Source organism: Capsella rubella, unplaced genomic scaffold (genome assembly GCF_000375325.1).
Source record: "Capsella rubella cultivar Monte Gargano unplaced genomic scaffold, Caprub1_0 scaffold_1, whole genome shotgun sequence".
Classification (NCBI taxonomy): domain Eukaryota; kingdom Viridiplantae; phylum Streptophyta; class Magnoliopsida; order Brassicales; family Brassicaceae; genus Capsella; species Capsella rubella.
In genome coordinates, this window is record NW_006238923.1 from 8,815,606 (window position 1) to 8,827,749 (window position 12,144).

Sequence of the window (12,144 nt, forward strand, 5' to 3'; positions counted from 1 at the left end):
ATATAAAAATAAAATATATGTACATAAATCATATCGTGTCATGAAGGAACGAAAAGTTCGTTAAGTTAGTTAGAATGAACAGCGAAGAAAAACCCAGGAATTGCGCAGACACAGAGGCGCGCTCGGATCTCAAGGTTGAGATTTAGTCTTCTTCCGCCATTTGCGAACCATCTTCAATACTCTTTTTATATTTCTCTCTTTCCCTCCCTCCTCTTTCGAAATCATTTTTATTCTCTTTTATTTATCTATCTCACCTAGGAAAACAAACACAAACCGATAAACTAAGATCTCTGTTTTCAGACGAATTTTCGGAACAAAATGTCCTCTTCAGGATCCGACAAAGAGAGAGAGACTTTTGTCTATATGGCTAAGCTCTCCGAACAAGCCGAGCGATACGACGGTAATAAAATGTCTATTTCATTTGTCTATATGTATATATATATATATGCGAGAATCTCTGAGAATTAAAGATTTGGTGTAATGTAATATGCAGAGATGGTGGAGACGATGAAGAAAGTGGCGAGGGTGAACAGTGAGCTGACGGTGGAAGAGAGGAATCTATTGTCTGTTGGTTACAAGAATGTGATTGGAGCAAGAAGAGCCTCGTGGAGGATAATGTCGTCGATTGAGCAGAAGGAAGAATCCAAAGGCAATGAATCAAACGTGAAACATATCAAAGGTTATCGCCAAAAGGTAGAAGATGAGCTCGCCAACATTTGTCAAGACATTCTCACCATCATTGATCAGCATCTCATCCCTCACGCTACCTCAGGGGAAGCCACCGTCTTCTACTACAAGATGTGATAACAAAAACACTCGTCTTGCTTTCTTGCATCATCATCTACAAATGAAACTAAAATTTTATCTGGAACTTGTAGGAAAGGAGATTATTTCCGTTACTTGGCTGAGTTTAAGACCGAGCAAGAGAGGAAGGAAGCCGCTGAACAGTCGCTCAAAGGCTATGAGGTATTGAATATGTTTTTTTCTCAAACACTTGTAGATTAGGAGAATTTTGGTCTGATGCATCTATCTTTGATTAGGCTGCAACACAAGCTGCAAGCACTGAGCTTCCTTCGACCCATCCCATTCGTCTTGGCCTTGCTCTCAACTTCTCTGTTTTCTACTATGAGATCATGAACTCTCCTGAAAGGTCTCAATCTAAAACATCAATTAATTAATAAAATATACCATCAAGTGTCAACTTTGTTGTGATGTGGTTTCTAGAAAACTGTTGCAGAGCTTGCCATTTGGCTAAGCAAGCCTTCGATGAGGCGATTGCGGAGTTAGATACTCTAAGCGAGGAGTCATACAAGGACAGCACTTTGATCATGCAACTCCTGAGAGACAACCTCACCCTCTGGACTTCTGATCTTCCTGAAGATGGAGGTCTGTCTAAAAAAATCACACAGCACACATGATGTCTCAAACTGTTTGAGCTTAAGAAACGGTTTTATATATGTTTTCAGGGGAAGACAACATCAAGACTGAGGAACCCAAGCAAGAACAGGCTAAGCCTGCCGAAGCCACTGAGGTACTTCACCTTAAAATGAAGAATATGGATTGTTTTTGTTTGGTCAAAGCTCAGTGTTGTTTTGTTTGTTTGTTTCCAGAACTGATCAAAGGGCTTGGAAGGTGAAATGAGATTAGATTCGATGCCCAGAAGGGGGAGGCAAATTCCTTTAAATTCCATAGCTTGGTTTCATCAGGAAGATGGGGTCAGAGACAATTGAAGTCAATCCTATATTGTTTCTTTTTTTGTATTACTTTTCTTCATTATTATGTTGTCAATTTTCATGTCATCGAGTATTTTATGTTATGCAATTATGTTATGATTGGATCAGATATGCTTTTGCTGTTATACATTTACAAATATACAGATCAATTAAGTGTATACTAAAGATTTGTCAAATGAACGAACAAACACAGACTCTGAATGTCAACATGAAAAGAGCGTAAACAGCAAAACAAAAAAGCTTGTTATGATTATTAAACTCTTCGACAGAGTAAAAAACATCATTATTGCTGATGGTCGATGGACATTCAAACTGCATAATTTACAGAAAAGAAGACTTAGCATAAGAGTTGAGGACAAAACCTAACCATATACAAAAAGATGGGAAATGAAACAAAGATCTCCTCTTCTTGCTCTGTCATTGTTCTTCCTTATCAAAGAAACTCTGAGGCAAAGTAAAGTCTTCTTCATGATTCAGAATGTCAATGTCCTCATCGTCTGATTTCTGAAAAGATTAAAACAATTAGCCTAACTCTAAACAAGGCCAAGAAGTACTAAAGCTATGGGACACAATACTCACCAGCATCTCGATGTTGTAAAAACGATCGAGTAGCTGCAGAACCTCATCCGCTGTGAACTGTCGGTCAAAGCTATGGGCAAGAATAGTTGATAGAAAGACTTGTTCAATAACGATCAGAGCTCATTCGATTAAAGTATGAAAGAAACTCTACAAAACAAACCTTCTTCCAAGATACTCCATCATACCATAAAGAACAAAGTGGCGATGTATCCCTGCACACCATCATAATCCCATAAGTAAAAAAGCAAGAACTGATCAATCCCCAAGAACAAGAGACATTGAAATGATTAGCCTTGTTAATGGTTTATAACGGTTTCTGATCACAAGCATGATGGAAAAGAGTAAACATTTGCAGAAGCATCAATCATGATAGAAAAGTAGCTAAAGGATTGAGATTTGAGTTGTGAAACTTGCCTCGGAGTTTAACAGGAGGATAGATTTCAAGAGCTTCTAATAACCTAAGCTCTAATTCAACCTGCGACTGCTCCTGAGAAAGCAATCCAATAAAAGAGGAACCTTTAAAATCTCAGAGCATATAAGGCAGGAATAAAATGGTAGAGAGAGAGAGAGAGAGATAGAGGAAAAAGAGAAAGACCTTGGAGAGAGAGGAAGCGGATGAAGGTAAGGCTTTACAGGGAGAGTGTACGGACATGCCGTCTGGCTCTTCCTCTTTCTCTTTCCCTCCGCTACTTTCGTCCATTCTTCCACCCATTTTTTTAGGGTTTTGTGGCTTTGATCCCAAAAATGTGTAGAAAACTTCTCAAAATCTGTTTGTGCATTGTTGTGGGTATATTATACAGCAGAGTTTGTTGGATCTCTGTACTGGGGCGGCCCATCTTTAAGGCCTATATTAGACGAAAATGTCAAATAAGCAAAAGAGAGGGTGCAATTGGCCAGTTAGTGGAAACTGGATACTGATTCTCATACAGCTATTGTAAATTGTTTGAATAGATAATATATCTTTTTCTCAATGAAAGATAATGATATTACGTGCACATTTATCGCTGATTTTTAATGTGAAATTAAATCATGTAAGTTATGGAAATTTTGGTTTAATAAACAAATTTGAGGATCCCATAAAAGTATAAAAAATGCTGATATGAGAGAACACACTTATTATATATAGACGCATTTTGGATTTCAATTGTTTAGTGCTCGGCCCCTGGAGTAGTCTATGTTGAACAGCATGTTCCTGCGGTTCTCTGTTCCCATCCTGATTTGAAACTTCTTGGCCAATGCCTCCACTTGATCATCGTTTTCATTGTCCATTTCCCTCACACATCGCCTTCTGAGCTTTTTCAATGTCTCCCTGGAGGGTTCAAATCCAGCCTTGATCTGTATAATTGGAACATGCATTAGTTTCTCAGAGCCATGTAAGCAAAACACTTCATTCTCTCATAGTGGTTACTTTTTGTTTGTTAACTCTGGTTTACCATGTCATCAACGACGGTCAGAGCTGACTTGGGATCCCGGTTAATGAGATGAGCATCAACCAGCAACGAGTACGTCCGGGAATCAGGTTTAACACCTATGCTAACCAAATGCTCGAACACATTTGTGGCCTCAAAAGTCTGCAAAGCAAATAGGATAGAGTCGTTAGGCCTACTTGTTCATTCATGAAAAAAGAATATTAAAGAGTGAGTTGATATCGAAAACACCACCTTCTTGACTTTTCCAAATGCATATAGTAAAGCATTGTATGAATCGATATTAGGAGTCAGCCCAAAGGAAGCACTTATTGCCTCAAACGTCTGATAAGCACGATCCAGATCCCATGTGTTTGCACAGCCAAGAATTATACAGTTTAGAGCAGCAACAGACTTATATGGCGTATCACCTTGACTCAAACTCTCCAACTGGAAGTATACCTGGTGGATTATGTGACAGTGCAAGGTCAGATCAGCTAAACGTTATATCTGCTTAGTCCCTGCACTCTAAAATGCATTAACATTCAGACCATGATGCTCGACTTCGATAAACAGGTTTTCTGGAATTGTTCTATTAAACTTTCAGAAGTTTCCTAGTCTACTAAGTAAATTAGCCTATGACCCTACATTAATTCTTGTTACGAAGAAAACTGAGAATATGTAGAAAAATTACCCTTAGAAAGAGTCGAGGTATACCTCATCCAATGTCTCAAATCCTTTCTTAGAGCACGCCACAACCAGCGGGTATAAGGATGTAAACGGTGAAAGCATTTCCTCCACAACTTCTTTTTCGGAGTCTGCATACGCGGATTCAAGTTCATGAAGTGATGTGAAAGCTTTTTGCAGATTCCCCAACGATGCATAGGCATTTATCTTTGCAATGTAAGATGCAGGGTTGGCTGCCTTCCTCCCACGCAGACTCTGTTTCAGAATCGTCCATGATCCTTCCACTAAAGATGAACTACATGTCCTAGCAGCAGTTGCAAGACCAGCTACTACCAACCCTTCATCAACAGAAAGAATAACCGAGGGCCTAGCCATTTCACCTCTAGTGATCCACTTAAACATAAATTCAAACGCATAAAATGCTAATTTGCTGTTATCCTCTTGGATTGCAACTTCTGCAATATAATTACACAATATCCAGCTAGGGCAAAGTGACTTGTTCCGATCAACAGCCTGCAAAACAAGAATACAAATTATTATTGATAGAAGCGACATCAAAAGCTTCAAACGTCAACAGATGATAACAAAAACTTGTCTGTACCTTACACCTCTCGATGATGGAGACCAGTGTGTCTGTCCTACCTTTGGCTACACAACTACGAACACATTCAGTAAAGACTGTGGTGGATAACATATAACCGGATTTCAGTGCCATATCCATAATTTTCATGGCTTCGTCATTCTTCCCAGTTCCAAAAAGCATTCCAATAACCAAATCATATGATTCATCATCCGGAAGAGACTCCTTCCCCAACAGGAGCATCCTGACGTAATTACATCAAGTCATGATACATTTTACTAAAAAATATACATTAGCATGACACCAATAGCAGTGACAGCTATCACTATCAGAGATGACCCTTTGGTTTATCGAAAACTATAACCATTCAATCATGTAACTTTCTAATCTTTTACACTAGTTCTAAATCCCACTCACTAACTGGACACTAATTTAGCAGCAGTGTTCATAGAAACTACAATATATGACAGAATAGGTAATAAATCTCAATCACTAACTAGACAGTAATTTAGAAGCAGTGTTCATTTCTGAAAAAAGTATTAATCTTTAGCATTGTAGAGCAAGCAAACATAAAGGAATGCGTCTAGAAACTCAAGAGGATCTAACCGCTCAAGCAGCTTCATGGCAGCATCGGTCTCTCTTGCCTGGTACATAGCCTTCAAGACTAGATTATAAGACGCTGTATTGGGAGCCACAGAAAACTCTTCCATTGGCGCAACAAGATCGAGCATATCAGCAGCCGAAGCACCCATCATCAAATTAGCACGAAGGTAATGATTGTAAAGGTTAACATCAGGCTTGTTCGGCTTCCCATTTTTGTCAAGCGATCGAACCCAGAACTCAAAAAGCTGTTTCATGTCAGACCAACGCTGCGAGGCGGTCCAATCAGCAAACATATTCAAAAGAGCGTTCATGTCAAGCGTCTCAGAGAGAGCTCTGATGCGAGCAGCAGGAGCCTGATTTAGAAATCCCAATGGAACGAGAGACTGGTTGAAGGAAGGAGTGTTGGGGATCGGGCTACGCCAGTTCTCTTGGTAAAGTGGACTCCCCGTTGCTGGGTTCGGAGGAAGCGGCGTGGAGTTTGATTGATGATTTGGCGTTTCGTGATCTGTTGATTCAGTTGCGAGCTGAGGGTCTTGACAGAGGAATGGTGTACCGGAAATGGCTCTGATGGTTGAATTGGAGGCGAGAGGGTTGGGTTTTAGGGTTTTGAGGAGAGAGAGACGGGATCGGGTAAAGAGATGAGACGCCATTGTTGGAAAGATCTGTTTTTTTAGTTATGGGGGGAAAGGGTTTAGCTGTGTTTAGGGTTTTCTGAGTTTTCAGATGAGTTTTTTTTTTACACTAGCAGTAGCTCCGGTCGTGACGATCTGTCCTCGATGACAACAGTGGCATTTCAGAGATTATCCCACAAAGGTGATGTCAATTATTCAGGAGTTGCCTTTGACTCTCGCTCGGACATGTTTTGGTCTTTTAGTATGAAGTCTGGCCCATTAATACATCGAGTCGGCCCATTAGCAACAAATTTAAGCGAGCTGATCTCTTACCGCATGGCTGTTGATTTGTTGGTGATGAGTTTCATACTTGACATCAGCAGGAAAACAAACACGACATTCATTTGAATAGGAATGATATGTGAAGGAATTTTGCTCTCTAAGACTACCTTCTCACATCATTCATCGGCCATAGAGGTTGTATACTTGTATAAAGAGACTGGTTTCATCTCCAAAGTCAAAGAGAATTAAGCTAGAAAAGATGGGATCATGACCCCCAATTTTGTGTGTTTTAGCGAATAACGTGTCACGAACAGTGAAAACGATAGATCATACTCGAGTTGTATACATTTCCAAATCCCTCGACGTAATATCATTTTACTCTTAAACCTTTTATATGTACGCGCAGAACAAAAGAAAAAATAAACTTTATATATATATGTCATAGTGGACTTTACATGCATTAAAAACCCATTGAATCTATCATTTACACGCACATATTTATAACGTGAACGGAACCCACCAACCTATGTCATCATGCGGTTCTAATAACCAGATCGATACCACGCGACCACAACCCAAAATGTGGACTTCGGAAAAAAAACTTACGTACGTACTATTTCTTATTCCTTTACGTTAGCGGCATCGTGTATAGCTAATTTTTGTTGTCTCTTGTCAACAACCATGGATTGAATTCTCTGATGATTAACGTTAATGATTTAGTGCGACTTTGTGACTTGTGACACAATCACACGTGTTGTAACGCGGATGCAAAGTTTTTGCTGCACATGGCTCCCCCGCTCGGCCGCTTTTGCCTTCAAAAGTACTTAACACTTAAGTTTTTGCCTTTTGCAAGACTATACTATTTCCAATTTTTGTGTTCTTTTCCCTGTTTTTTCTCCATTATCTTTCATCCGTTAGTGCTTTAGAAATCAAACTGCTTTACTTTAAAATCATCTTTAAATCATTTGTATCGTATAATATGTTTTAATAACATTTACAACAGTTTTCACTTTGGAGACGTGTGCATGCATATCTAATATCTTTTGTTATGTCTTTGTGGAAAGCTAGAAGACTCTATCTAAATCCTTAAAAAGTTAAAGAAAGAATGCATCAAAATGTACGTAAATTGAGGTGACAAATTAGTAAATAACAAAGCTAGATAGTTTCCTTCCTTCACATAAAGTCCCACTACGATATTATGTGCGTTAAAACCGACCAATCACACATTGACTATACGACAAGTTTGCTTTTCACCTTCTCTGTTGTTTCTCTCCAGACCCACATTAATTGCTTTGGCTACTCAAAATCTAACATTTACAAGTCATCACACATTATTATCAGAACTTTTCTTAACTTAGGCCTCAGGGTATACTCATGCTTATTTAGTACCCGAGAATTATCATAACAAATTAGCTCCACCACCGTATCAAGATCTCTCTCTAACAAACACGCAAAAACACATTTGTGACACTGTTGGTATTAAACAAGTTATTCGATCAGGTTTTAGCAGTCATGGCGGTTTTGCTTCATCTGTTTCTCCTCTCTTTTATGTTTACCTATTCATGTAAGCATCTAATTTTCTCTGTCTCTTGGCTTTAAGCCTCAGATAGTTCTTGTATTTTTTCGTTTCTTGGTTACGTTTCCCTCGTAATGCTAATCTTTAACACATCTTCTATAATTTGACTAAACTGATGATCTGATATCTCTGTTCTGTACTAGATGCGGCGGTTTGTGTGTGCAAGGACGCGAGCGAGCCGGAGCTGCAGAAGGTGATAGACTTCGCATGCGGAGGAGGTGCTGACTGTACTCAGATTCAGACGACCGGAGCTTGTTATCAACCAAACACCGTCAAGAACCACTGTGACGTCGCCGTTAACAGTTACTATCAGAAGAAAGCTCCAACCGGCGCCACCTGTGACTTTAACGGCGCTGCCGTCATCTCCACTTCTCCTCCTTCAAGTATTCTTCCTAAACCAACAACTTCTTTTCATGTAATATTTACATATTGTTTACTGATTATATATTTACTCTGTTCTTGCAGCTACTTCAAGCTGTTTATCTAGTTCTAGGTAAGTTTCACTTGACCTTGCCTTAGTTCTTGATCGTTTGCTTAGTGTTTTCCTTAGTAACGAGCTCTCTGAGGATTCTAGTTATGAGTAGTTCAGTAGTAACTTGTCGAATTAGTTTGTACACATAATCTTTACTTCTTATAAACCAATTTTGTCTTAAATATTCTTAGAAACTGTGATGACGATGATTTAAGTGTCCTTATAACAGTAACTCTTTTGCAGCTCAACCGTAAACCCCACCACCGGCAATTCAACCACCGGAACTCCAAGCACCACAAATCCAACCACGTTCAATTCTACAGGCAATTCAACAACCAGCTCACCTACTGATGATAGTCCGACTTCGTCTACGTTAGCATTTCCTGGAAATACTATGGGACCGTCCAGCAGCACCAGCGGTTTAGGTGCCAGCGGAGGAGAAGAGCTCTCCGTCCGAACCACGACGATCATCTTACTAACTACCATCGCTGCCGTGGCTTTGAAGGTTTAGGTGAAATCATCTCAGATGATCATCATGACAACCATCTCTGTCTATTTATTTTTGTCCACTTTTAAATCTTTGTAGGGGTCGTGAGTTTCTCTCTTGATCTGTCTTTTATAGTACTTTGGTTTATAGAAAACCATAATCAAGAGCTTTTCTTGCTTTCTTTTGTAAATCCAGGATGCTCTCTTTGGTTTGTATTCTTTTTCTTACCTATTTTTATCTTTAGTTATGCATCACATGTGTCATTGCCGATTTCAACATCACGAAGATAATAAAATGTCATCTACTATATATATTGTTTAACTACAAATATTTTCATAGTCGATTTCCATTAGTATGTATCGATTCTAATACTTACAAATCAAACTTAATATGATCTTCATCCTTTTTTCCTACTTAAATTTTTATAAAATCTGGCAACAAAGATTTTACAATTAATTCTGTGAAGATTTATATTTTTAATGACTTTTGAATAGTAAGCTCTTTATTTTGAAGCTCTTCGATTCCTCAAGTTTATCCGTTGTATTATAATGGAAATATTCAAGTATAAAAACTAGTGATGACTTCATAAAATGAGGGCAATATATATACATCAAGGGATATATATATATATATAATCGTTTTCTTTTGTTTATTACAACATTTTTGGATCTAACTATATGATTCTGACTCGTATGAATCTACTGAATGGGAGATAGACAATATCGTTTGATATCTTTTGCTTACACTCTTCTTTATGATTTGAAGGAAGAACTTCATTAACATAGCAACAAAAAGAACTACTTGTTGTGATTCGTGAGTGACTAATTTATTCGTTTATGTCTCTCTTTTTTTTAATTGACAAGTTGTTGTTGTGAGTGATTTGTATTTGTTATGAATATTTAATGGATATGTCTAGACTGCTTAAGCTACTCAAGTGGAGTGGAAAAAATGATTAGAAGTACGTTTTCTGAACAAATTTGATATCAAAGTTTGTCTTCTTATCTCAAATGTAAAGTTTTTAATGGATAACATGTGTGCTACAATAATCCATGGCAAAATATGCTACAAGAATGAGATTAAAGAGTGCATACATGTGGAATTTTTTTTTAATATTAAATCATATGTAACTCAAATGTTATTTTAGTAGTCATCGATTGATATTCTTCAGTTTTATTTGTTCAATAATACTGATTCTATTAACTGAATTGAAGGGAGGAGTTTGTGTAAGGTGAAAACATCCAAAAACTAATCTGTCCAAATTGGTAATAAAATTAATTTTGTAATCTTAAAATTAAAGTATGTTTTGTATTGTGCCTGATATTTTACCACAACACTTTTTTCATTTGAAAATAGGATGACAGACTACTTACATAGATGAAATTAAAAAGTGTTTGGTTGATTTTCACACCAACTTATTAGAGGCTCCTTGCATTGTTAAAGCTGAACTATCCATGGAAGTTTATGAGACGAAGGACCTAGCTTTCCACATCAAGATATTTCTCAATGTAAGATTAACACTACTTTCTTCTTTAAACAAATTATGTAACTAACCACATATTTATAGCCATTCTTTTGGTTTAATATATAGTTAATTCATTGTAACTATTTTCAAAAGACTAAACACAATAAATAGATCAATAGTCATTATAATTTAATAAATTTATGGTCACAGTTTGGACTAGTGTAATTTTGAATACAATTCGATAAAATATTAAGATACTATTTTTTTTTTGGAAAACTCTCTATAAACTGCATAGTATCTTCAATTTTATTAATTAATAATTGTGTAAAATTATCAATATATATATATATATATATACATGTAAGAAAATTTAGTAAATGATGCTTTTGTGTTGTTTTCTTAAATTTACATTAATTTTGTTAGATTAATTTTTAGTATATTTAATGTATCGAAAGTTTTTGGTGTTCTCTTCAAAACATGATAATTATTGTTTTTTTTTGAAATTATTTATAGAAAATATTAACTATAATGATAAAATATTTAATAATATACATATATATTAAAGATTGTCATGTTCAAAAGATCTCTACATCTATAAATTAATAAATTTTCATGTTCTCAAAAATATTTATTTATATAAGTTTTACTGTATGTACTGGTTTTTTATTTTTGTCAAAAAAAATATTTTGATTAATTCATAAAAACTTATTGGAAAGAATAAATATTATATAAATAACAGATTGTGGTTAATTAACTCGTCTGTGTTAAATTATGTATAAGCTTTTACAAGATACAAATAATCTATATATAATAGCAAACCCACTTTTTGTTTACTGCTGATGTCATCTTTTGAATCTAACGGTTGAGATTGATTTTTATTTGATCTAAAGGTTACTGTTTAATCTCGGAATATATAAAAGCAAAAACGTGTCTTTTTAAAAGGATGTGTCTTTTAAAAAGGATGCATCTTTTAATAAAAACCCCTGTAATTTAATCAATGCAATGTTTCACAGTCACACCCTTTCATTCTATATATAAATATTCTACAGCTCTTTGTTTTTATTAAAAAAAACTATTGATTGTTTTGTTTTATTTCATTTTAAAAAGTTATTTTCTTGAAACAATTGTTTCTTCAAATTTTGTTTTTCCAATCCTATTTGACTTTAAATTTGCTTAGCCATTATCATCTAAAGGTAATAATGGTTATTACCTCTTTGTTAATTAGTTGCTCAAACCCACTTTCTATGGTTGCTGGGATCATCGTTTTAATCTAACGGATGAGATTGTTTCCGTTATCTCATCTAACTATTTATATTTGTTAATGATCCAAAAAATTGCAAAGTTTTATACCCAAAAATTGTGTTTATTCGTTGTACCCCTAGCTTAAAAATTTCGCACCTGTTATTTTCTCACACCTCTTTGTTTGTATATATAGATTTCCGTGGACCTTGATAGATTTTGTTTCTCTGAGTACTGTTTCACACCTCCGAATTTTTAAAAATCTAAATATTGTTTTTCCGATTTATTTGTCTTCATTGATTGACCATCTTCGTTTAAATATGACTGTTTTATTTATTGATTTCCTTATCATCTTATACATGCATTGATCATATCTTCGATGTATTAATCTAGGTAACTAATTTTGACTATCAACCTACTTCTCTTA

General features: G+C 36.1%; 4 protein-coding genes across 4 annotated transcripts; 2 read left to right on the forward strand and 2 right to left on the reverse strand.

The window, feature by feature from the left end:
* Positions 1-267: 267 nt before the first annotated feature.
* On the forward strand, positions 268-1,685 carry LOC17898193 (14-3-3-like protein GF14 iota). Its single transcript, XM_006303495.2, has 7 exons — positions 268-400; positions 494-800; positions 879-966; positions 1,041-1,150; positions 1,238-1,386; positions 1,467-1,531; positions 1,611-1,685. The coding sequence occupies exons 1-7, from the start codon at positions 319-321 to the stop codon at positions 1,614-1,616; spliced, it is 807 nt and encodes a 268-aa protein (XP_006303557.1). The 5' UTR covers positions 268-318; the 3' UTR covers positions 1,617-1,685.
* Positions 1,686-1,961: 276 nt separating this feature from the next.
* LOC17900697 lies at positions 1,962-3,052 on the reverse strand. The gene is made up of 5 exons (XM_006303338.2): positions 2,908-3,052; positions 2,727-2,799; positions 2,473-2,524; positions 2,313-2,382; positions 1,962-2,237 (listed from the first exon to the last, which is right to left on the reverse strand). Exons 1-5 carry the CDS (start codon positions 3,022-3,024, stop codon positions 2,151-2,153), a joined length of 399 nt encoding a protein of 132 aa, XP_006303400.2. The 5' UTR covers positions 3,025-3,052; the 3' UTR covers positions 1,962-2,150.
* Positions 3,053-3,348: 296 nt separating this feature from the next.
* Positions 3,349-6,374, reverse strand: LOC17897405 (pentatricopeptide repeat-containing protein At1g26460, mitochondrial). The gene is made up of 6 exons (XM_006303107.2): positions 5,592-6,374; positions 5,007-5,229; positions 4,436-4,918; positions 3,974-4,180; positions 3,746-3,883; positions 3,349-3,647 (listed from the first exon to the last, which is right to left on the reverse strand). The coding sequence occupies exons 1-6, from the start codon at positions 6,236-6,238 to the stop codon at positions 3,453-3,455; spliced, it is 1,893 nt and encodes a 630-aa protein (XP_006303169.1). The 5' UTR covers positions 6,239-6,374; the 3' UTR covers positions 3,349-3,452.
* Positions 6,375-7,870: 1,496 nt separating this feature from the next.
* LOC17898359 (carbohydrate-binding X8 domain-containing protein) lies at positions 7,871-9,327 on the forward strand. Its single transcript, XM_006305588.2, has 4 exons — positions 7,871-8,045; positions 8,201-8,440; positions 8,523-8,550; positions 8,773-9,327. The coding sequence occupies exons 1-4, from the start codon at positions 7,994-7,996 to the stop codon at positions 9,038-9,040; spliced, it is 588 nt and encodes a 195-aa protein (XP_006305650.1). The 5' UTR covers positions 7,871-7,993; the 3' UTR covers positions 9,041-9,327.
* Positions 9,328-12,144: the final 2,817 nt, after the last annotated feature.

Coding starts and splice junctions, on each gene's coding strand:
- LOC17898193 (XM_006303495.2), top strand. CDS start 319: ATGTCCTCTTCAGGATCCGACAAAGAGAGAGAGACTTTTGTCTATATG. Junction 401..493: donor ACAAGCCGAGCGATACGACG/GTAATAAAATGT, acceptor TGTAATATGCAG/AGATGGTGGAGACGATGAAG. Junction 967..1,040: donor AGTCGCTCAAAGGCTATGAG/GTATTGAATATG, acceptor ATCTTTGATTAG/GCTGCAACACAAGCTGCAAG.
- LOC17900697 (XM_006303338.2), bottom strand. CDS start 3,024: ATGGGTGGAAGAATGGACGAAAGTAGCGGAGGGAAAGAGAAAGAGGAA. Junction 2,525..2,726: donor TCCTCCTGTTAAACTCCGAG/GCAAGTTTCACA, acceptor GATGGTGTGCAG/GGATACATCGCCACTTTGTT. Junction 2,383..2,472: donor ATGGAGTATCTTGGAAGAAG/GTTTGTTTTGTA, acceptor TCTTGCCCATAG/CTTTGACCGACAGTTCACAG.
- LOC17897405 (XM_006303107.2), bottom strand. CDS start 6,238: ATGGCGTCTCATCTCTTTACCCGATCCCGTCTCTCTCTCCTCAAAACC. Junction 5,230..5,591: donor GCCATGAAGCTGCTTGAGCG/GTTAGATCCTCT, acceptor TAATTACGTCAG/GATGCTCCTGTTGGGGAAGG. Junction 4,181..4,435: donor GATTTGAGACATTGGATGAG/GTATACCTCGAC, acceptor ATAATCCACCAG/GTATACTTCCAGTTGGAGAG.
- LOC17898359 (XM_006305588.2), top strand. CDS start 7,994: ATGGCGGTTTTGCTTCATCTGTTTCTCCTCTCTTTTATGTTTACCTAT. Junction 8,441..8,522: donor CTCCACTTCTCCTCCTTCAA/GTATTCTTCCTA, acceptor CTGTTCTTGCAG/CTACTTCAAGCTGTTTATCT. Junction 8,551..8,772: donor AGCTGTTTATCTAGTTCTAG/GTAAGTTTCACT, acceptor ACTCTTTTGCAG/CTCAACCGTAAACCCCACCA.